Source organism: Labeo rohita, chromosome 19 (assembly GCF_022985175.1).
Source record: "Labeo rohita strain BAU-BD-2019 chromosome 19, IGBB_LRoh.1.0, whole genome shotgun sequence".
NCBI classification, from domain to species: domain Eukaryota; kingdom Metazoa; phylum Chordata; class Actinopteri; order Cypriniformes; family Cyprinidae; genus Labeo; species Labeo rohita.
Genome location: NC_066887.1, coordinates 4,987,800 through 5,014,238, shown reverse-complemented (window position 1 = coordinate 5,014,238; position 26,439 = coordinate 4,987,800). Strand labels below are relative to the sequence as shown.

At 36.1% G+C, this 26,439-nt stretch overlaps 1 protein-coding gene across 2 annotated transcripts in view; it reads right to left on the bottom strand.

The window, feature by feature from the left end:
- ctdp1 (CTD (carboxy-terminal domain, RNA polymerase II, polypeptide A) phosphatase, subunit 1) overlaps nucleotides 1-26,439 on the bottom strand; it is a 139,270-nt gene that overhangs the window by 35,046 nt on the left and 77,785 nt on the right. For both annotated transcript variants that reach the window (XM_051136292.1, XM_051136291.1), the window contains exon 12: nucleotides 18,137-18,354. In XM_051136292.1, coding sequence (XP_050992249.1) covers nucleotides 18,137-18,354 — 218 coding nt within the window. The remainder of the gene's footprint in view (nucleotides 1-18,136; nucleotides 18,355-26,439) is intronic.

Sequence of the window (26,439 nt, the reverse complement as noted above, 5' to 3'; positions counted from 1 at the left end):
AAAGAAATTATGGTTTTTGAGGAAAACATTTCAGGATTTTTCTTCATATAATGGACTTCATTGGTTCCCGATTTTGAACGTCCAAAAAGTAGTTTAAATGCAGCTTCAAAGGGCTCCAAATGATCCCAGCCGGGGAAGAAGGGTCTTATCCAGCCAAACAATGTCATTTTTTTTTTTTTGGGAAAATAAAAATTTGTATACTTTTTAAGCAAAAAAAGCTTGTGTAGCACAGGCTCTGGGATGCGCGTCCATGTACTATTGAATCATGCTGAAAGGTCACGCAGAACATAGGGGGAACCACAGACCCAGTGTTTACAAAGCGAATGCGCAAAGACTAAGAAAGCGCAAGTAAGTCAAACGCTGTTTACAAACAAAAAGGTACAACAATGTCGGACGATTCTGAAGTTGTAGGAGAAAATAACATGGAGTTTTTCGACACACTCTACCTTTTTGAACCGGAGTACACAGACGATGAACTTAGACGTGACTCGTAGTAGTGATGGGAAGTTCGGATCAGTTTACCGACTCTGACCTTTAAGTCTCGTTCAGCAAAATGAACAAATCTTTTTGAGAGTCATTTCGTTCACTTTAGCAAAATCAGCATCACGTGACAGCACCATAAGATGAACGAACGACTCGAAAACCCGAAGACTCGAAACAGGTGAACGAATACCAGTACAGAACAGGATGTTGCACATGAAAGAATCACTCCCCGAGATGACGTGTTCTTCCCGAGTCACATTAGAGATTTGTTCAAAATGAATCGTGAACGCGCATCCCAGAGCCTGTGCTACACAAGCTTTTTGCTTAAAAAGCATCCAAATTTTTATTTTTCAAAAACAATGACTGATCGTTTTGCTAGATAAGACCCTTCTTCCTCGGCTGGGATCGTTTAGAGCCCTTTGAAGCCGCATTTAAACTACATTTTGGAAGATCAAAATCAGGGCACCAATGAAGTCCATTATATGGAGAAAAATGCTGAAATGTTTTCCTCAAAAGCCATAATTTCTTTACGACTGAAGACAGAAAGACATGAACATCTTGGATGACAAGGGGGTGAGTAAATTATTTGTAATCTGTTGTTCTGGAAGTGGACTTCTCCTTTAAAATAAAACGTCAAGGTTAACACTGCATTTTTCTGAAAAAAAAAAAGAAAAAAAAAATGCAGTGACTGATACTTAGTGTATTATTGTTCTTTTCAAAGCTTCAATGTACTATCATTATAACTTCTTTATGGTTCATTTAATTCTAACAAATTTCTGTTCAAAATTAAACCAAAATGAAAAATAATTTACTTAACTTCCACTCAGGAGAGACTAGGTGTTGTTTTCAAATAAAAGGAAATATATCAATATCGGCATCGGCAGTCGGCCAAATGAGCTGAAAAATATCAGCATGTCGGATATCGGCAAAAATCCACTATCGTGCATCCCTAACCAGCGGGTAAACGCTGCGCTGCTATTTGAACTTTGAGCCGAGCGGATAAATAAGTAGCACTGTTCTGTTCCGCTTTTGGTGTATAAACATTATATTAAACATCTACTGAACTTGTTATCAAGGAAAATAATCTTATCGTTAATGTTTTAATCGCCCAGCCCTACTTGTGTGGCAAATACTTTTGAAAGCACCAACTTTAAGTGAAACTTGCTAAGCAAGTTAATCTGAATAATGCATTTTAATTGCACAGAGGAATCAATACTTTTTTACTTATCAACAATGTCACATCTGTTTCGGAAGCGGAACAGATGCGATTCATTCACTGCTGCCGTAACGCATCACACATGGTGAAACGCCATGTTCGCATCAAGACAACAGGGATTCACTAAAAACAAAGAAAAAAACAATACTTTGCATATTTTGGGAAGTTGTAAAACGATTTGGTGAACATATTTCATCACCAAATCCTACTGCTTTGATGGCTGAATCTGACATGAACAGCAGCAGATTGTCAGTCGCCTGGAGAATCTTACTGCATCATTACTGCGCTGACAGACAAGCATGAAATCACAATGTCAATATTCATAAGAGGGGAAAAAACAATGAGCGCCATCCTGGGAAATATCAGCAGGTGTGTGAGAGCGTTTGCGATTGTGTCTATGCGATCGTGCTGTACACGAGTAATCAGAGCGAGGCGCTGGAAGACAAATTACACGTGAAACATTGAGAGCTAAACGACTGGCAGGAGGTCCGTCTCAAAGCCATAATGTTTAACAGTTTGTGAAACCATATTTTGTATATTAACGACATTCACCTCAATGCATTCATTCATAGCAGACACTGTCTAAGCAACAAAGTGAACCAGACTTTCTGTGAAGTCTTTCTCTTGTTGATACGTGCTCTGATCCATCGGGCCAAAATGAGCTCAGGTTAATATTTTATATCAGAGCGGGAGTCACGGGTCCTTCATTATACACAACCTTCAGAGAGCACGTCTGTCGGCTGCTGGCTCAGGACCGTGCGTGTAATGATCCGGAGGGAAGTCGAACCGACTCTAATTCCTCATCATTTATGCTGAATTCCAGATTCCCATCCAAAGAAGCAGCAGCACAGAATTCCCAATGAACGGTAGATGAATTCCCATTGATTCTGCCAGAGGCTGTTTGCGTGACTGAGGAAGACAAAGTAGTTATGGAAAGGGGGGAAAATGAGAAGTCGACGGAGCTCTTCAGAGGTTTTGATCTCTGTTCAGGGCCGCAGGGTTTTGCCCTGTAGCAGCTGCATCTGTCAGCACAAATGTAGTACAAGCTTCCCTAGAGAATAAACCACCAGAGGCTGTGCTACAAACAATCACTACTGCTCACTTTGATGGGCTGAAAATGTTCTGTCATGCTCTATTTTCACCCACCATTATTTTAATTTTCATGAAAATGATCTACATTTGCACAACCATTAGGCTGGTAAGAAAACATTTTTAATTTTAGTCTGTTTTGCTCACCAAGGCTGCATTTATTTGACCAAAAATACAGTGAAACAGTAATACTGTTAAATATTATTACAGCTTAATATTACTGTTCGAATGCATGTTTAAATGTAATTTATTCCTGTGATCAAAGCTGAATTTTCAGCATCATTACTCCAGTCTTTATTATCATTGTTGAAATCAGTTCTGCTGCTTAATATTTTGGAGAAATATATGGAAACCACATATTCTTTGGTGCATTAAAAAAATGTTAAAAATTCAAATATAATTTAACATTATAAATGTTATTAAAAGTGTTATTTTAACAATATTTTGAAATAATTTTTGTTTTTGTATTTTCAGTTTTCATTTTTAGTAAGTATTTTTTTATTTTAGTTTTTTAAATGTTACTACTAAATTTCTTTACTTTAGTTTAATTTCTTTTAATTTCAGTTTTATTTCTAATAATTTTAGTGTTCTTAACTTAAATTTCAGTTAGTTGCCAAGACAACATTTCTAAATTTTGTTTCAAAATTTTAATCCAATATTTAATTGTTTTCAGCTTTATTTAAAAAAAAACAAAACAAAAAAACATTCAGTTTTAGTTCATGTTCTAAATGTCTTTGCTGTCATTTTTATCAACTGCATGCATAAATAAATATGGGCTGAAAATGTTCTGTCATGCTCTATTTTCACTCATCATTATTTACATTTTTATGAAAATTAAATAAATTTGCACAACCATTGGGCTGGTAAGAATTTTTAACATTTTTCATTTTTGATAGAAGTCTGTTATGCTCACCAAGGCTGCATTTATTTAAACAAAAATACAGTGAAACAGTAATACTGTGAAATATTATTACAGTTTAAAATAGCTGTTTGAATATATGCTTTAAATATAATTCATTCCTGTGATCAAAACTTAATTTTCAGCATCATTACTTCAATCTTCAGTGTCGCATGATGCTTCAGAAATCATTCTGAGATGCTGATTTGCTGCTCAAGTAACATGTCTAATTATCATCATTATTGAAATAAGTTATGCTGCTTAATAATTTGGAAAAATATATGAAAACCACAAATTATTTCGTGCATAAAACATCTTAAAAGAACAGCGTTTGACTGAAATAGAATTTTTTAAACATTATAAATGTTATTAAAAGTGTTATTTTAGCAATATTTTGAACTTTCTTTTTTAATATTTCAGGTTTTAATTTTTATTTATTTGTTATTTTAGTTTTTTTAAATGTTACTATTTTATTTAATTTATTTCAGTTTTATTACAGCTTTATTTCTAACAAGTTTAGTGCCTTAACTGCCAAAAAAAATCAGATTTTTTTTTATATAATATACAATCTTTTACATTTATTTTAATAATAATTAAAAAAACAAAACAAACAAACAAACATTATTGTAGGTGTAGTGTATATTCTAAATGTCATTACTGTCATTTTAACAAACAAATGTATGCATCCTTGTTAAATAAATAAATAAATAAATAAATAAATAAATAAATAAATAAATAAATCTGCTCCCAAACTTCTGAACGGTAGCGTATGCTATTATGTACATTTTATCTTGGTATACACAACATTAGCATTTTCAATAATTAAAAAAAGATGATACATCTTACATAGTCTACATATGGATGGATGCAAAATATATCAGCAGCATATCAGTTACTAGCTGATATTGGATATTTAATTGTGTATTTCACTTTTTACACGTAAACTGCCTTTGCTGTCATCTACTACTCACCTATTTGATTTTTAATAACACAATTTATTTGATCAAACCTGAAATGAATATCCGCTTTCATATGGTACATTACACTGTGATGCCTAAATTCACATGTAGCATTTTGTATTTATTTAGACAAAACAGTACTGCAATATCATTCTGATGTAACAAACAACATCTCATGAATTTTTGAGTTTTCCTCTATAAAACCTCACTCATATCTCTCTCTGTCCTTGTCTGCTCTCATGGAGAGCTTTGAAACTTTATTTTCTCGAAATTTCTTCACTTCTAAACGCTATTAGGATTCAGGAGCACAGCTGGGAATCAGGACCCCTCCACTGTATATTGCTTTGGGCTCGTTCCTTTCTAAAATGTAGAATTTGTTCTGATATCCTCTAAACTCAACTTCACCCGACCAGCTACAGTCCTGATCCGTATTAGCATATTCTACATTGGGAATGTTTTTAGAAAAACGCAACAGACCACAAACCTCACTGTTTATCTGTCAAAATGACACTTTTTGAATTAGAAATGTTTGTAACATTGGCTAAATGGAGATTTTTGTGTTAACTCAACCTCTGAGAAACCAGAAACACTACACCCCTGGCCATATTGCTTATTTCCTCTATTAATAACGGGTCTTGTTCAGTCAGATTACTCCATTTTAGCTTGTGTAAGTAAACAAGGCTTTTATTAAAAAGGGACGCATCTATATTACCTTTCTGTGTATATGTGATATGCTAAACGGTTCATCTGCCACAGGCCAAAGAACTTTCTTCTTCAGCGGAGTGACAGAAACACAGGCCTGATTAACCCCGGCTCAAGTGCGGTTTTGCTCTTGGCAGTCGTGTAAATTGGTTGTTGCATTTTCACTCGCAATTTCAAAGCAGAAGGAAGTTCTTCTGAAGTGAAGGACTACAATGCTGTCTAATATGATCTCAACAGGGGGTGGGAGGAAGTCACACTCTTGTTTCATGTCCTTTATGGGCTTCAAGCTGAGGAGCATGACCTAGGTTTAATCGTATTAAACCATTACGGAAGAGCAGAGAGCCTCTATACAGCCCGCGTTTGGCCTCCTAGCAGGTATGGAATTATTTCACTATACAATTTTTCTATATATTTATTTTTAGTGGTGTTTAAGGCATGTATCATTATGGTATTGTTCATACTTAGGGATAGTGATTTAACTCCAAATTAGGACTGCAAAACATTAGGGGGATGGTTTGGGGTGGGCATGACTTTTCTGATTTACAAAAAAAAAAAAAAAAAAAAAAAAAAATTGAAGGGCTGCACAATAAAAAAAAAATGTTTTTTTAAATAAACCTGAAAGTTTTTATTTAACAAAAAAAGAAAGAAAAAAGTAACATTTATTTAAAAATATATAAATTAATCACATATATTTAAAAATTCAGATATACGCATTAAATTGCACACAAGGCAGATTATTTATCAGCTTTTTAAATTATATAATTTTGTCTCTACTAATTCCTTCTTGGAACAAACATTTAATTACTGGCTATAATAAATTGGTTTCATTACAGATTTTTTCAAGCATACATTAAATAATGAAGGCAAAAGGTTAAGGAAAAATATACTGAATATGTACATCCTTTCTAGAGTTTTTATTCCTAGTTCCTGCAGTAAATGTAATGTTACGTTTACCAGTTATTTTACTGAAATTTTTATGCAACTGAAACACAGACTGAGCAATTACATGAGACATAATATTTTTTAGTAAGTTGTACTGTTTCTTTCAACACCTTCTGATGTTAATTCATGTTTATTTTGTGCTGTAACTAGTAGTAAAGAGGGAGAGATTATCAGTTTATGTGCCACTTAAACTAAGGAGCTACAGCGATCTGTCACGACACAAAGAATGTCAAAGCAACATTTATTACTTGAATTTCATTATAAAACAAAGAATTTGAAAGCTCAGAGTTCGTTTCATATCAAAAAACCAAAGCTTATCGCAAATACTGGATGCATGCATATACAAATAGTATTTAGTAATGTTTTTCTTAATGCATTAACTGAAAACAGCACAGACTAAAAGATTTTGATTCACTAAAATGAAAATTGATTAAAACAAGAAAACAATATACACAACTGACATGTTTACCTGTTGTAATTTATCCACATTGTGCGTATTAAAGGAGAAGTCCACTTCCAAAACAAAGATTCACATATAATGTACTCACTCCCTTGTCATCCAAAATGTTCATGTCTTTCTTTCGTTGTAAAGAAATTATGTTTTTTGAGGGAAACATTTCAGCATTTTTCTCCATACAGCCCCGATTTTAAACTTCTAAAATACAGTTTAAATACAGCTTCAAACGATCCCAAATGCGGTTGTAAACGATCCCAGAAGGGTCTTATCTAGTGTAACGATTGGTTATCTTCATTTAAAAATACAATTTAAATACTTTTTAACCTCAAACGCGCGTCTTGTCTTGCTCTGCCTGAACTCTGTGTATTCTGGCTCAAGATAGTTAGGTTACGTCGAAAAACTCCAATCGTATTTTCTCCCTCAACTTCAAAAATGATTTCAAAATCATCCTACATCACTGCAGAAGTACCGACACAGTCTGCCAACCGACCCAAGTGAACATGCAAAGAAGATCAAACACCCTTGATGAAAAAGGTAAAACACCGATATAGGACGGTTTTGAAGTTGAGTGAGAACATGAGATGAGAGTTTTTCCGACATACCCTAACTGTCATGAACCAGAAAAAAATAGTCCATACAGAGTAAGACAAGACAAGCATCTGACATGAAAAAAGTATATAAATTGTATTATTTTTATGAAAATAACCGATCGTTATGCTAGATAAGACCCTTCTTCTGCGGCTGGGATCGTTTACAACCGCATTTAGGATCGTTTGAAGCCGCATTTAAACTGCACTTCGGAAGTTCAAACTCGGGGCACCATATCAGTCCATTATATGGAGAAAAATGCTGAAATGTTTTCCTCAAAAAACAATTTCTTTACAACTGAAGAAAGAAAGACATGAACATCTTGGATAACAAGGGGTGAGTACATTATATGTGAATCTTTGTTTTGGAAGTGGACAGTCAAAACATGCAAATTAAACATCATCATTTCAGCCCTTCAAAACAAAATTTCGGACTAAAATGAAATTTAAAAGAATATTTTTTGTCAAAATTTTGGAGTATCATGAATGGCAACCGCCCACAACACTGGCATCAAGATAGCAAGTTTCACACAGGCCACCACTTCAAATCTTTCTCTCTGTATATATAAAAAGCAAAACCCTGTTTTGCTGAAATTGTCTTTTTTTCTGTAGATTGCATCTGTATGCCTGACCCTTTGAGGCACGGTCGAGGGGTATTGATTTGCACATTACAGGCCGCGGGAGGAATTGAACGCAAACTTGTGCAACAATAAAAAAAAAAAAAACTGCATGAACGTGTTTCTCTCAAGAAGAAGCCTCGCAAGAACTTAATATAAAACCCTCAGAGCCTCTGCAACGTCCTGATCTCTAAAAATCACCCAGCAATCCTCCAGGACACACATGCGGTGCATAGATTATAACTGACTCTGAATGATGATTAAAAAGAGCGTTTAATGTAGAGTAATTGAAGGTTTTCTCAAAACTGCATTAGATAATAAAAGCATCAGATTAAGGGGAAAAGATTAGACGGCTAATATACAAGAGAGATGAGATTTCAGAGCAAAACAACAGGGAGAATGTAATTAAAGAATGAGGGAGGACTTTGTCTAATCATGCTAATTAAGAAGCATGCAAACTGGGACCTACAAACGTCTTTTAAGCCTGATCTTTTATTGCCCTTCGGGTTTGTGAATGATGTGGAGATACACACATTTACCTCTACTGGTGATCTTTATGCGGCATAAACTGGTTAAATGAATATTATCTAACCAGCTTTATTACTATTCTTCATTAACAGAACCCGAAATACTTGCAAATGACATTAAAACAAATGTAGAACTTAATTATAACCGGTAGCTATTAGTTTCTAGCTTGATTTTTTTTTTGTATTTGACAACCTCCATGTCTCTTTTTGAATTGGTTATTGCATTGGCATTGATAAATATGATCATTCTGACTTGACATGATAACAAAAAACAAGGAATGAATGAAAGGAACAAAATAACGATGGAAGAAACGTGTTTGAGAACGCGATTTACAGCACTTCAATACTTTCCTCACAGACGGAGGAAACCAAAATGATATTAGCTGCAGTAAATTACAGGGGACGTCAGACAGCATGAGAGAAGATAAAATAAGAAGCCAGTACATGTTTAAATATCACAAACTATGTGAGTCTGACAGTATTGGAGAGGAAGAGATGAGAAAACAGCGCTGCTACAGACTCACGAAGCTGCCGTATGTAAGGACAGAGTGAAGAATGAAGACAACATAAGTGAGGTCAACAACTGTCAGATGAACAATGACACACATTACTGACAGCTGAAGGTGATGTGACCTTCAAAGCATCAGCTGTTGAATCAATCCAGCATATGCACTTCACATCTACAACACACTCAAACATACTGGCAGCTCAGCTTTTAACAGAAGAATTTTCTAAAGGCAATAAAGGAAAAGTACTTCCATGCATTTCAACTACATTCACTTAAATTTAAAGGGATAGTTCACCCAAAAATGAAAATTACCCCATGATATACTCACCCTCAATCCATCCTAGGTGTATAGAACTTTCTTCTTTCAGATGAATATAATTAGAGTTATACATAAAAATGTCCTAGCTCTTTCAAGCTTTATAATGGCATTGAATGGGTGTTGAGATTTTGAAGTTCAACAAAGTGCTCCCATTCATCATAAAAAAGTGCTCCAACGGCTCTGGGGGTTAATAAAGGCCTTCTGAAGCGCATCTCATGAATGCGTGTACGTTAACTATCGTACGCACATTCATGAGAGAGTGGTGTTCCAGCAGATGACATGGGCCGTAGGTGCATCTTAAGTGACAAACACGGAATTAGAAGTACAAAACATGGATTTCATACAATTTCCTTTGCTTCTGTAAACAAAACTTGGTTCTCATGAGACTAGCATATTCTCACCGGAGCTTACACTACGCCTACATCCTACGTCATCCACTGAAACACCACTCTCTCGTGAACACGTGTACCAAGGTTAGCGAAAGCTAAAGATTATGGTTTATAAATTTTTAAATGTGGATATTTTTCTTACACAAACGCATCGATTCACTTCAGAAGGCCTTTATTAACCCGCAGACCAGTGTGGAGTACTTTTTATGATAGATGGATGCACTTTATTGGGCTTCGAAATCTCAACAGCCATTCACTGCCATTATAAAGCATTGAAGAGCCAGGACAGGAGAGCCAGGAGAATTTCACTTCCAGAACAACAATTTACAAATAATTTACTCACCCCCTTGTCATCCAAGATGTCCATGTCTTTCTGTCTTCAGTCGTAAAGAAATGATGGTTTTTGAGGAAAACATTTCAGGATTTTTCTCCATATAATGGACTTCAATTGTGCCCTCGATTTTGAACTTCGAAAATGTAGTTTAAATGCAGCTTCAAAGGGCTCTAAAGGATCCCAGCCAAGGAAGAAGGGTCTTACCTAGCGAAATGATCGGTCATTTTTTCAAAAAATAAAAATTTGTATACCTTTAAGCACAAAAGCTCATGTAGCACTAGCTCTGAGATGCGCGTCCACGACATTACATACTACTGAATCACGTCAAAAGGTCACGCGTGACGTAAGCGCAACTACAGACCCAGTGTTTACAAAGCAAACGTGCAAAGCCTAAGGAAGTGCAAGTAAGTCAAACACTGTTTACAAACAAAAAAGTACAACGATGTCGGACGATTCTGAAGTTGTAGGAGAAAATAAGATGTTAGTTTAAGATGTGAGTTTTTCGCCATAGCCAGAGCACACAGACGATGAACTTAGACGTGATTCCATAGTATGTAGCGTCGTGGATGTGCATCCCAGAGCTAGTGCTATACAAGCTTTTGTGCTTAAAAAGTTTACAAATTTTTATTTAAAAAAAAAAAAAAAAAAAAAAAAGACTGATCGTTTCACTAGAAAAGCCCCCTTCTTCCTCGGCTGGGATCATTTAGTGCCCTTTGAAGCCGCATTTAAACTACATTTTGAAAGTTCAAAATCAGGGGCACAATTAAAGTCCATTATATGGAGAGAAATCCTGAAATGTTTTCCTCAAAAACCATAATTTCTTTATGACTGAAGACAAAAAGACATGAACATCTTGGATGACGGGGGGTGAGTACATTATTTGCAAATTGGTGTTCTGGAAGTGGACTTCTCCTTTAATATAACTCAAATCTTATTAATCTGAAACAAAGTCATATACACCTAGAATGGCTTGAGGGTGAGTAAATCATGGGGTAATTTTCATTTTTGGGTGAACTATCTGTTTAATTATCAACTTATCTGAACAATCAACCAATAAAAAAAACAAACACTTTATCAATCAATTGGAATCAATTTCTGTAAATGCTGGTAGGCTGGTGAGCTGTATGTTATATCACTCAATAGACATTTTATTTCACAGTAAAGGTCTGTTAGACTATATTAGCTATTAATTTCACGTTAGAAAAATAATTTTCATTCTGAATACTGGTTTGATGAATTCTTAACTGAATGAACTCAATGAGCAACATCTGACTCACCTACTGAACTGCAAATTATTGTCCATTTCAGTAATGTCTGTTTTGAAATGAAGCAATGAATGAAGGTTTTCGGTGTACAAACAACAGATATCAAAACATGAAACTGGACAAACAGTCCAATGCTTCAAAACTAATTAAAACACTCATCATACTCAACTACAAAGCTACATTCAAAGTTTACACTGTAACATTGTGAAATATTTCTCGTTTCTTCTCATATTTCTACTTTCTATAGTGTTTTCTTTTGTAATACATTTTAAAAAGTAATTTATTGTTGAATTTTCAGCATCATTAGTCTTCAGTGTCACATGATCCTTCAGAAATCATTCTAATATGCTGATTTGCTGCTCAAGAAAAATAATTACAGTACATATAGCTGTACATATTTCTCAAAGCTCTCAGATGTAAATAATGGCAAGCTAAATTTCTTCTACCAGTTCACCTGTTTTCACTGCATGTGTGCAAAACATTGGGTTGTCAGGAAAGAAAATCTAAATTGGTAGAGACTGCAATAAACGAAAAAGGAAATGAAGGTTACCGGAAAACAAGACCACATGCAGTGTTATTACTGACTTTTGCAGTTTATAGTACTTGAGCTCAAATCCAACATGAGTGAACGGTCAGTCTGCGTAACAGTGCACTGTTTATAGTTCAATTATGCCATTCATGTCTTCGTCTAGCAATATTATAACGACAATCATATAAGCAATGGCTTTAGTGCCCACACACTGATCAGCAGAGAGCCCTCCAAATCAACGGCCAAACCTTCCTGACTCTCTACAGCCGCCAATGACGTAAATCAAATCATCTCAACCGCACAGGACATTGAGTGGAGACTGATTGCAATTACTGGAGCTCTGGAGATGCAGAGGAGGACGACGGACGTGGAGGAAAGCGGTAAGTTTGATGCAGTGAGTTATGCTTCAAGTTAAATTATCTTGCCCTAGCCGTTCATCCTGTACTCAACAATGGACCTTCTCCATCTCTCTATCCATTTATCCGTGCAGCATTTCTTTAACAGAGTTGAGAATATTTGAACTAAAGGATGATAACATGTCAGAAAAAACATGAACAACAATTTGAGCAATTTTTGGTAATTTACTGTTTTTGTTTTCTGGAAAAATAGGAAGAGTAATGACTCTTCAATAACAAATATCACTGACTCATCTTTTTTTGCACACAAATTGTTGTCCAATAAAATGCCATCTAGAATGAAAATTATATAGAAAATCATTATTTGTTGGTGTGTTCAGCTGTCCTAATATTCATGACAATTTCCAGTTATCAGTTAGAAGAATACAAGTTATGTATGTTATTGTACCATTTCAGTTATCAGTCGATAATAGAAACCAATAGGCTAATACTGGACAGATTTACAATTGCAATTAAAATACTAATATTTTCATAACACTATTACATGCAATCTTTAGAAAAACATCTCAAACTTAATAAGTTCTAATGCTTAAATTCTTTTAATTAAAATAATAATAATTTAGACTAAAAAGTACAGATTTTGAATTTCGTCTTATCAGTTGCTAATAATCACAAAAATGTTTATATTAGTTGTTATAAAGCATCAGACATGTTTTTAACATTGCGCTTTCCCAGTTTTGTCAATGTTTCAGTCATGAAGAATGGAAGGGGAAAGGTTTATAATGGCTGCTGTAGGCCTGTCTGTTTAACATGTTCATTCAATGCGATTAATTAAAAATAACAATGCAATTGGGTTTCACAACCAATGGGTTTTTTTTTTGTATTTGACAACCTCCATGTCTCTTTTTGAATTGGTTATTGCATTGGCATTGATAAATATGATCATTCTGACTTGACATGATAACAAAAAACAAGGAATGAATGAAAGGAACAAAATAACGATGGAAGAAACGTGTTTGAGAACGCGATTTACAGCACTTCAATACTTTCCTCACAGACGGAGGAAACCAAAATGATATTAGCTGCAGTAAATTACAGGGGACGTCAGACAGCATGAGAGAAGATAAAATACTGCTGTAGGCCTGTCTGTTTAACATGTTCATTCAATGCGATTAATTAAAAATAACAATGCAATTGGGTTTCACAACCCATTGCATTGATTTTTGGTGTTCATACTACATATACAATAATATAAATGAACTCTGTTCAGACAAAGTTTTAGATCACCTGTCTAACTAACATTGGCGTGTCTCAAGGCTCAGTTTTGGGTCCTCTTCTGTTTATTTTTTACGACTTAATTTCCTTTACCATCTACAATGAAAATAATATAGAAAAACAGTATTTGTTTGTGTGTTTAGCTGTCAAAAGATTCATGACCTAATTTCCTTTCCAAGCTATCAGTTAAAAGAATGCAAGATATACTGCATTTGTACCGTATTGGTTATCAGCCTTTAATAGAAATTAATACTGTCTAATGCTAGACAGATTTACAATTGCATTAAAACACTAATCATTTTATAACAGTTACATGTAATCTTCAGCAAATCTCGAAATTGATATCCAATTGTCATTAAATACATTATAACTTCTATTGCATAAAAATATTCAAATTATGCTTTCCTAGTTTTGTCAGTGTTTCAACCATGCAGGACTGAAGGGGGAAAGGTTTGTTTAATGTGTTCCTTCAGTGTGATTAATTAAAAAATAACAATGCAATTAGAGGAGTTATATTATATTGTATTGTTTTGTTTTGTTTTTGCACTACATATATGCTAATATGAATAAACTGTTTGTTCAAACAAAGTTTTAGATCACCTGTCTGATTAATACTGGTGTGCCTCAAGGCTCAGTTTTGGGTCCCTGTCTTTTTATTTTTTTAATCTTTTGCCTGTAGGTCAAATTTTTCATAAATTTGGTATGAATTTCCATTGTTATGCTGACAACACCAAGCTCTAACAAATGAACCAATGCAAAAATTAAGCCAGGAAAGAAAACTAAACTTTTCATGCATTGATATATAAAACATTTAGTGTTGGATTTACTGTATAAAAATTTACTTTTTTTATTTTTCAAAGAAAAATCAAGTAACATTGAATTAAACATTTAATTTTAAAACAGAAAGACTAAAATAGCATTTTCTTCTAAAACTCTCAATCATAATACTAATAACACATAATCAATAATCTGATTTAGACTTGTATTTCGCAAAAAATATAGGAAACGAAACTCACTTCTTATTAGATACATCTAACATGCCCACTGATAGAGAAAAAAAATATTCAAATTTTCATCCAAACAACTGAAAAACAGAAAGAAAAATCCTCACAACTCATAAACACAAATGATTTGCATATTCTGAGAATAAATAATTCATAAACAGGATTTGATTATCTTCAAAAGTGCTGTTCGTCTTGGCGGGAAAAGGCGCTATTTGCGGAAACTAACCTTTGGCCGGCGGGCAGAGGAATCTGTCTCAGGTGGGCTCTGTGTTTGAGATAAGCGGTTTTGCCCATCTCTATTATTCAAAGCCTGCCGCTGCCGGTGGCTCTTCTTCCATAATCACAGAGCATTTTCTCTGCCAGCAACACAGTTGCTTGAGTTGAGACTGCTGGGCCATTCAGAGAGACAACAGGAGGCGTGATTGTGACCATCGGTGACCTTATCTTCATTTGGCAGTAACTTCAGTATTTGCTGAACATGGCAAAGGCCAGTTCATTACTGCGGTCCACCAGACGGACAGATGTTATCGCTTCATCACTATGACGCTAGGCGATTACCACTGTAACTATCACAGAGACGAAGACAGGCTGGAATTCTGCCACCGAAAAACATGATTATTCATGATGATGCGGCAAAACTGTGTGAAGATGAACAACGCACAAAAGAAACAAACAAGAACCAAAGACAAACACAAGCATGACTGAAATGTGAAGCTCACCCTCAAGCTGTTACAAACCTGTATGCATTTCTTTCTTCTGCTGAACATAAAAGAAGATGCTGCTGGTAGCCATTGACTTCCATCATATATTTTCTTACAGAAGAAAGAATCTCATACAATTTCGAAACAACCTGAAGGTGAGTAAATGATGACAGAATTCTCCTTTTTTTTTGGTGAACTTTCACTTTCAATCTATGTTCTGTGTACTAAAAATAGTGAGAAGTTGGACTGCAACCAAATTCATATTGTCATTTTCTGAAAAGATTGTTTTCTCACCAGCTCTCCAGTATCTCTATACACATCATTTTTCATTCATATAGAAAATGTGCTATTCACTCCATCCATTGAATGTAAAAAATGTAAAATCTAACTTAAATGAAAATGACATTTCCCCATAATAAAGCAACTCCTGCACAGCATTTAGATAAGGTATTTAGACTCAAGGTACACTTACTGCAGCAAAAAATAAGAGCGGATAATGTGAACTTGGTACACCGTGGTCTGACAAACTTTGACAAACCAAGTGAAACTAATGGCCAATAAGGCAAATGTAAGTGCTCTCTCTCTGAGTTGAAACTCTTTGCTTAAAGTGGTTAAAAAAGAGGGAATTATTTTTATGAGGTGCTGCTGAAGAGCTGATGTAATTATAGCAAGGACAAGACTAAATTGTATTGAGTGGGAAGATGTTACACAGAAATGCTGTCACCCCTGTTACACAATATATGCATAACAGAGAAAAGAGCTTTGCTAATGGTGAAAAGAGTTGCTTTCGTTTAAGAGTTTCATTTCCATCCAAATGAACATACATATTACATATTTGCACATCAGGATGTGCTGATAAGCAGATTTAAATGATTTGCATTTATACACATTAGTCATCACTTTAAATCAAGGCCAATGACAAGACGTGACAGACAGCTAGAGATAAAGAGTGGAAGAGAGAAAGGTTTATAATGGCAGCTGTAGGGCTGTTTGTTTAACGTGTTCCTTCAATGTGATTAATTAAAAACAACAATGCAATTTGGGGTGTCATTGATGATAACAGTGATTGAACACCTGTCCAGTTGAGCTCTTTTTCTGTTTATTACTTATGAATAAACTCTGTTTGTTCAAACAAAGTTTTAGATCACCTGTCCGATTAATACTGGTGTGCCTCAAGGCTCAGATTTGGGCCCTCTTCTGTTTATTATTTATGAATGAACTCTGTTTGTTCAAATATAAAGCTTTAGCTTACCTGTCCAATTAATACTGGTGTGCCTCATGGCTCAGTTTTGGGCCCTCTTCTGTTTATTATTTATGAACGAACTCTGTTTGTTCAAATATAAAGCTTTAGCTCACCTGTCCAATTCAGCTCTTTTCTGTTTATTACTTATGAAAAAACTCTGTTTGCTCAAACATAAAATTTTAGATCACCTGTCCAATTTATACTGGCGTGCCTCAAGGCTCAGTTTTGGGCCCTCTTCTGTTTATCACTTATGAATAAACTCTGTTTGTTCAAACAAAGTTTTAGATCACCTGTCCGATTAATACTGGTGTGCCTCAAGGCTCAGTTTTGGGCCCTCTTCTGTTTATTACTTATGAATGAATTCTGTTTGTTCAAACATAACATTTTAGATCACCTGTCCAATAATAGTGGTGTGCCTCAAGGCTCAGTTTTAGGCCTTCTTCTATATTTAATTTCATTAATGAATTATGTTTGCTCAATCATAAAATTTTAGATCACCTGTCTGATTAATACTGGTGTGCCTCAATGCTCAGTTTTGGGCCCTCTTGTGTTTATTATTTATGAATGAACTCTGTTCAAACATGCAATTTTTCTCTTCTGTTTATTATTTATCCTTTGCCTTTAGGTCACATTTTCCATAAATTTGTTATAAGCTTCCATTGTTATGCAGACACCCAACTGTATCGGTCTTCAAAGTTCAACTCACAAAAACACACCACAGAGGTAACTATGTTGCAAAAATGATGTCACAAACCTGGCAAACTCAAAAGAGGCTATTTTAACCTGTGCAATCTGACTTCAGATGTAGTGAAAATTACAGCTTCAAAGTAAAGCATGGGTTTGTCGCCAAGAACGCAATAAGGGCGAAAACCTTTACCATCCTCTGACTTGAGAAAATGACAAAAAAGTGTGGAAATGATAAAAAGGAAGAAGATGAGAAGAATAACAGTTCAGAAAGCCAGGTTGTTCTGAGAAGCTGTAATGACTGGATGCAGGTCCTTCTGGAGCCAAATAGACAATTTGAGACACTCAAATAACTTCTTTTTCTCTTCCACTCATCTCATTGTTCACCACTCTGAACTCCTAACGATTATGCTACTGCATTCATTCAGTTGGCACAGGCAGCGGATACAGCGCTGTCGGCTCTGAGTCACTGCTAATGACTACTGGGAAGCAGAGAAACTAAATAAAGTGGGACGGGTCTAATTTTCTGGTGGAAAATGGGCGCAGTGTGAGCCATATGATAAAAGACTAGCGTGCTTTCCTGTCTGTTCAGCTGCTCCAGACAAGAGCGGGCCATTCCAGAAAGCAGCTCCTCACACACTGATCTAACAACAACCTGCAGACTACGCCAGTGTCGGACAGAAGTCTGGGCAGCGGGTGGGGCATTTGTGCTTGGACAGGAAGATATCAGAGGACGTGACCCCACCTTCTGCTAGATCTCTAATTCCAGACATTGCCATGGCAACTGGTAATGTTATTTGCCGAAGACAGTGGCAGATTCTGGAGTACAAGGGCCTGCTGGAAATCAGGCACAGCAGAGTGACGCTAATCAACACTTACGCCACTGAAGCAAGAGGTTTAAAGCTCAATCCCCGCGCCCTATTTTGTCGATAAAGCACTTCATGTATATTACAGGCTGCACCGAATGTCATAACGAAATTCAACATTCAAATTGACAACTCAAGAAAAAAAAAAGATTGTAATTTTGCTTTACTGGCACTGGGGGTTAATACCTTGGCTCGTTCTCCACTACACAGACTTCTTCTCTGGTTGATGTTTGGGGTGCTTCCTCAACAACAGCAGCCAGTGGCGGGACGTGATCGGATCCTGGGACCTTCTGCTTGCTCGTGTGGGGCTGTTCTTCCTCTTCCTCCTCCTCTACCTCCATCCTCTCCTCTTTCCCTTTTCCCTCGCTCTCATTGTCACTCTCTTCCCCAAGGATGTCATCCACCTGCCCAAAAGAGTTCAACAAACAATTAAACGATCTCTTTGTTTATACAAGTCAAAAATTATAATTTTGTTCAAAAATAATTTCCACGCTCACTTCAACTCTAAAATAAACATGGTGTTTTTATTGCTGCCAAGCCTTTAAGATTTCTACGTCAAAAAGCCTCTTTGTATGTAAAATGCAACACTTTTTCCCTCCAGCACACACAGGCGATGGCTTTGTTTGGGATCCATTCTTTAATAAAAGCCTCTTTGCAAAGCCTTATTACATTTTGAGAGGAACAAACCATACTAAAATCTGAAGTACAGACAAGACACTCTTTTATATTTGGTACAGTTTGGGAGGAGCTGCATAAAGTTATCCCATATTCACCCTCCTAAGCGGTTTGGTCATTTCTGACCAGTGTTATTTGTTTATTTAATAAAAATGGTTTCCCTCAAGTGGTTCAAAACTTGGTGACTTTTTTCGTCATTCAATGAGCCCGAATGGTCATAAAAAAGACAGCTTGCTGTTGGTGGTCAAATCTGACCAACCATAGGAAATTAATTGGGTTTTTTTTGAAGATGTGTTTAATAAAATCTATATATGAACCAAAATGCTGAACAAACATCCATGAATAATGAAGGACTTAGACTACAAAATATTCGCACCAATTCACCAATGAAATAACAGGAGTCTATGGTTTTGAGAATGGCAATCTTTGACATGATTAAATGTTCTAATTTTATTAGAAAATATAAGATAGATTCTCAAAATTTTTGGTTTCAACTTATTTGCCTATACAGATAAACGTAAAATTGAGAAATTTATATACAAGACCTAAATAAGATCTAAATGCATATTTTTATTGTTACTACAGGGGAAATTAGTTTTATATCATTTCATCAAACAAAAAAGTTACACTTTGACTGTTCTGGGTCAAAAGGTGTAACCATTTCTGAACAGCTCAAACTTTTACCCTTGTTTTCTGAACACCCCAAACCTGAAATCTTAACATCAGAAATTTTAAGAAAGTTTGGTGCAAGTTATTTTATTTTTTCTTTTCAAACTGGGGTTTTCAGCTGTGAGCCATGACGTGTGTTCATAGTACACTGAACTCTTCCAAAAAATTCAATTTGTCATGATACGACCCCTTTAACGTGTATGAATGTTAGCACTCAAGTGTTTAGCCTCGGTCTGGGCTTTCACTGATACATGCTAGTGCTTTCATAAAGGCAGACCGGGGGCTCAGATCACCCCAATTATTCTTAGCAAGAGCCGTTAGGCACTGGCAAAAATGATCAGCAACTTCACATACGACTGATCTCTTTACTAGCCCAGTGTAATTGCTCTCTTCTCCTCTTGGGAATAGCAATCACACACACCATTTTTCCTCTTCCGCTTATTATTACAGTGAATGGAGCCTGCAGAAATATGCCAAAGCCATGTACACAGGTTATAAATGAGCTTAAGGAGGGGTGCTTAAAAAATAGCCCCACAGAACTCTTCCCAGTTTAATCTGACAGATAAGCGTAATGAGGGGGAAACATTTAATTAAAAGTAGTCTGTTTGTGAGGAGTGTTATCTAGAAGCATCTCGGGAGATGGAACAATCCCCAGGGACCCATGGGAAGCAATTATGAACGCCACCATACCAAATCTAAGAAGTGAATTAAAGCCATGCTTTAAGGCAAGTTCTAACGCTGAAGGAGTCATTAACTCCGCCTTTACCATCAGACGAAAGGTCAAGAGCAGCATTAGTCCACCGTTTACTTATACTTCACATAATACATGTTGATTACTGGTAACATATTAAAAATTACAGCTATTGTGCATTAATATTTAGAAATGTGTTTCGAAAGTTTGCATTGAAAACCGATTGAAAAACCAACGGTTGAAGACCTTTTGTTGTAAATAAGCACCATTAACCATCTGGTTGACACTCCAACACAGTAGGTGGTGGCGCTGCACCTTAATGCTGGTTGGCACACATTTTAAATCAAACAAAAACAACGATGCAGTGTGTAGTTACCACAGCCCTGCTTCTCAACAATAACTAATAAACAAGTCAATCACAGACCCCATCTACTGAAAGCAAAAATAGCATCCAAGCAAATCAAAATGCACTGACCAAATGGGACAACATAATAGATCAGCACTTCTAAAGTGACCTAGTGCTGATGTAATGCACAGGGATAATTAGATGAGTGAGGAAATTGATAAGGGCAAACAGATGGAGCAATTCCCCAAAAGCCCTGTCACACAGATGCACAATCATCAGCTTTGCCGGCTCCACCGCGGCATAAAATGTGGTATAAAAGCACTGTGGTTCCCTCTGAATAGCAGTAAGGCAATTGGTTTCTCATTACTGAGATCCAATGTGACTGTGAATCTGTGCTAACACATATGGACTCAAGCACACAACCAAACACACATTACATAGAAGATTTGGATTTATCGCATGGGGCACAGCCAACCTTGGAAAGCAAACACTGGCTCCAGGGCTGACAGCCCACCATTACCAGCACATACTTAGGAGAGACACCCACATACTTGGGGGTGTTTTATTAAAACGTTTTATCACAGTATCATTATACAATAAGGTCATAGCCTTTCAGAAAACCTCATTATACATATACAAAGAAATTATCTTCCACTGCACATGCTTCCACTTATGCTTTGTTAGATCATTATGGCTTAGCAGACGCCATGGTCCACATCAACAGGAGTAAAATCTAATTATTGAGAAACACGTAAAGTTTCAGGGTGGTAGTAGCTTCAACCTTTGCTCAGTCATCTTAAATGCAATATTGTAAGACACTATGTGTCCTTGCTTGGGAGCCTCATATGGTGGCAAAGTATGAAATCAAAGCCTTTTACTTTGTATGGGCCCCAAAACTAAATTTGGCAGCATCATTCCCAAGTTAATAAAAGAAAAAACTCACCAAGTCAATGAAAAGTCCCCAATTCACTGACAGACAGAGAGATATTGGGAAAGTGACGGTGACTCACTGTTCACCAGGGGAGGATTTTTAATACTTCAGAATTTACTTTCAGACAAAGGATTTTTGACAAGAGTGCAATCAAACACAGATCTGTCAAGTTAAGAAATCTCACTTATATTACATGTCTTCCCAACTTTGAGTTTGGTCTTTGATGCACTTTCTCAAAGTGAAGGAACAACAGTTTGCCATGATGATCTTCAGATAGAAAAGCAGACTAAAAAAATAAGGTCACATTATTACCACCAGTGAGTTTTCAGTGGGAATTGTTCTTAAAGGGGTCATCGAATGCCCATTTTCCACAAGTTGATATTATTCTTTGTGGTCTTAATGAAAAGTCTGTAATACACTTTGGTTAAAAAATTCTCAATGGTTGTGTAAAACAGCACTCTTTTACCTTGTCACAATGAGCTCTGCAAAAAACATCCCATTCTGATGGATTGTTCCTTTAAATGCAAATGAGCTCTGCTCGCCCTGCCCCTCTCTTCCCTCTGTGGAGTGACGAGCCTGTTTACTTTAGCCACATTTAGCATGTTTAGCTGCAAAATTTGCTAGCTAGCAAGTTATTAGGAAAGGTGATCGCAGAGATTCATAAAAAAAACCTTATACTCACTTTTGCTGTAAGTTAGGCTGGATCACGAATGATTTGTGCGAACATAGATGCATTTATGTAGATCGGGAGATCTGAGGTAAGACGCTCATGTCAATCAACTATCGTGGGAGCGGCCTCTGTTGGTGTGACGCCACACCGGGATATTAATTTTACAGATTAATTAAAAACCACTGCATAGATTTTTATCATTATACGGTAGATTTGTACATACACTGCCAACACACATTAATGTTCAAACAACATGTAAAAGTGAACTTAGCATCCAATGACCCCTTTAATGATTACAATTCTACACATTGACACCATTTATAATTTTATAGGCTTGGAAATTAAACTACATTTTCAATGATTCTATGTGCCAGTTCATAGAGAAAAATACTGCAGATAAAACTCTTCATTGTGTTGCTCAAGGCTTGGCCTTGTTATTAAGTGAATAAAGAGAAAGTTGCCAGAAGAAATGCCAAATTTTTCTTACTTCATAATTAGATTTACAAATCACTTTAGATTTGCAAGTGTCCATGCTTGTAAGCATAAACGTCCCAGAAGGACTTGATGTCAGCATCTTTTACGTACACTAATGAGAAGTTAGCCACGGAGCAGAAGGCTCTCCGGCACACTGTGGGCTTCTCTCTCCCATTCTCAGCTCAGTGAGGAGTCAAGCACTGATATATTAAAAAAAGTAATTCAATTACATGTCTCATCACTCTCGCTGGGTAAACTAATTACATGCTGTCTGTGACTGTCTGAAGTATAAGGAGGCTGCTTAAGCAGGCCAGCAGCAGCACTACAGCTCCACGCAGGCACACAGGCTGGAAAAAAGTCGATAAAGTTGAATATCGCTGCTGCGCTCTCAAACAAAGTCACACTTAACAGCCCTGCTCAGAGAAGGCCATGACAAAGCACTGTTGTAAAAATAAAGCAAAGATATAGAAAGCCAAGAAGTAGTGGGGATGAGGGTCAGCACCTTGAAATCTGAGGCCATGATTCTCAACTGTAAAAGGAGGACTGCCTACTTCAGGTAAGGAGTGAGTTCCTTCCCCAAGTGGAGAAGTTCACATATCTTAGGCTTTTGTTCAGAATTGAGAGCAGGTTGGAACATAACATCGATAGGCGGATCAGGATGACGACAACCGTAAGGCAATCGTTGTACCAGACCGCCATTGGTGAAGCATGGTGGAGCTGAGACTGAGGGTGAAGCTCTCAATTCACCATTCAGTGTATGTTTCACCCCTCATCTACTATCCGGTGAAAAGGGGTTAAAATTAGTTTTCTCCATAGGGTTTCTTTGGGACTGGGACAACAAAAGGAGCCAGCTTAATCCGGGCTTACATTACAGGATTTTCAAAATCCTAACCGATTATGAAATCTGGTTGCAGTGCACACATAAGGAGAATATTTGCAGATTATCTTCCCTCAAATCTTAAACATGCACACACTACAAGACTTGAAAATCATGGCGCATCACACACTACAAGATATTATTAAGATTATCATGACGGAGGGAGCGCCTCACGTGATCTTACGCAGCAGATCATCATTTCAGCAACTAATGGGGCAACTAATGGTCGTGGTCTAATGGTTAGAGCAGGGGTCACCACACTCTGTCCTGAAGTGGCGACGTCCTACAGAGTTTAGTTCCAACCTTAATCAAACACATCTGAACCAGCTAATTAAGGTCTTAATAGGTATACTCGAAACTTCCAGGCAGGTGTGTTGACGCAATACGGAGCCAAATGGCATACTCAAAGGCTCTGCTGGCACTGTGGTAAAAAGTAAGTAAAAATATGAAATATGTTGAGCTGTTGGGCTGTGACCTTCAGTGCTTACTTGGGTGGTTCATACTCAAAGACCAACTTCATACTCATAGGCTGTGCTCAAATATGGCTATGACAAAGCACTGCAGTAAAAATAAAGAAAAAAATAGCCTAGTAGTTAATGCATTTGCACCATGTTGAGTTGTTGGGCTGTGACTTTCAGCACTTGGGTGGTTTGTGGCTGAGTGTGAAGTGGTGGGAAAGAGGGTCAACACCTCTAAATCTAAGGTCATGGTTCTCAGCTGTAAAAGGTGGACTGCTCACTTTGGGTGAGTTGCTTCCCCAGGTGGAGGAGTGCAAATATCTTTTTCTTCAGGAGTGAGGACAAGTTGGAGCATGACACTGATAGATGGATCAGTATGGCGACAACAGTAGTGAACTCCCTTCACTGGGCACATGAGGACTGTCCTTTTTAAGCTGTAATTGGGAAAGGTGTGTTTGGTAGGACAGCGGTAGGATGAGGGGTGTCTAATTAGTGTATGCATATAATGCTAGCCAATGAAAGGAAGTGAATTTTTTAAGTTGTTAAACTGCTCACATTTATTGCATAACTACATTTTCCCATACTCTGCTTTGCATAGCTGGTGCTTAAAACAAACAGGTGCTTCAAAAAAACAAAACACTTACACTAAATCCCTTGTGCAAGTGCCATGAAAGGTTGTCAAATATGATAAAGCACAAGACCAGTTCATAAGCACTGTGTCAACATTAAAATTCTTCCAGTCCAGTTGAGTTTGACTCTCAGTAAGTTCTGCATGAGATTCACAAAGGTGTGTTGCAAGGGAGCACAGCTTCAAATTTTCAAAACTAGAGGTGAAAGCTTGCGCATGACTACCTTTATTCGCATATGCACATATCTTGCAGAAAACAAATTAGAGAAGAAATTTCTTTGCCCAGCACACGAGGGCATAAAGGCTTAAAATGAATGCGGTGCAAAGTGTCAGGTGGGAAGCCATGCAGATTTGCCTGCCAAATCCTTGCGTCCAAAATAACAGTCAACCCCCACTAATTTGGAAAGGAACTTTTTATAATGTGGCAGCTGTCTGGGTGAAAACACGAAGGCCGACTGGGAGAGCTCCACAGGGCCAGGGAGGAAAAAGCATTTGGACACATTACATTATTCATAACCTATAAGGTAAAAGATATTGCATGAATTCCATGATGCTATGTAAAGTTCCCCAATCCCAAATGTTAAAAGTCACCTCAAGGCTGCAGTCGAGCTGCCTTACAGTACGGCCCATCACCGCACAGATGAATTATTCATTACAGCTTCAGTGAAATATACAGCACAGATCTTGTAATATCTCAGAAGGTTCCTCCGACTCCACACAGCGGTTTCTCACTGTAAAAGATGAACGCCCTAAGCTTGAAAGAAGTCTCAGGAGAGAGAAAATGATGGAGCTCTTGCTATATAGAGATCTATGAAATGTAATATGAGGTTTATAGCCATCATTTATTTCAACATGGCAAAACTAAGATAATGTCTGTCCCCTTAAAGTCAAATCCAAAGAACAACAAATCAGCTCAGAAAAAGTGCAGTCAAGTCATAACTATTATTGAAAACGTGCAACAACCGATAATAGGGTCAGATGAATTCCCTGATGCAAAAAGCCGAATCCAGTCATAATAATGGAATTTACTGTATAATGAGGAATGTCACTTAAATTGACAAATTTGGGATGAATAAATTAAAAGTAGGTCAGTACACTTAAATCAAAACATGACATGCACTAGTGTCTGTAAATATTAAGCTGCAAAAATGTAAAGATAGCACTACTACTAATAATACCATTTTTTATTAAAAAATATTTTTTTAAGGAATATTTACCAGAAAAATAATAATAATTTATTTACCTGAAAAATTTAAATACACAACACTACATTTGGGAAAAAATAAGAATATTATATATATATATATATATATATATATATTTATTTATTTATTTATTTATTTTTAATAAAATCAATGTTTTGATTATTGATTTAATGAAACCATTAAAATGGAATGTAGAAAATTAATGGAAACAGAATTTGGTAAAAATAAAACAATGAATTTAAGAAAAAATAAATAAATCGTATTTCACAGGGCCTTAAAAATGTAGTTTTTGTTAGACTTTTAATAGATTGCTGTTAAATTGTGTAAGCTTCAGGATTTCAATTAATTAGACATGCTTTTTCATTAACCAAAAATTAAAACGAAAGAAAAAAAAAGGAATCTAGAAAAACAAATGGAAAAATGGAATTTTAAAAAATAAAATAAAAAGGAATTTGGAAAAAATGAAACAGAATTTGGAAGAAAATAACAGAATTTGGGAAAAATAAAACTAATTCATGTGTCCTACAATAAGTTGATAAGCACTTATCAGTTCACTTTTTTCTAGATCTTTTCTCCTTAGGTTTTTTGCTTTAATATAAAAAAAAACCCTGCCTTTATGTTGATATTTGATATTAAGATAGTTTTGAAAATGGCTAATAAGGAAGGAATTTTTTTGTCAACCATAAAGACAAAATGTGCATCATGAAATCTATTTAAAAACCATTTTAATTAAAACCTACTGTTGACAAAAAATATTACGAAATATTAACAATGCACTAAAACATATTTTGAACAAGTAAGTTCTACATGCTAGACAGTGTAAATACCTTAGAATAACCAGAAATTAAATAAAAGATATTTTATC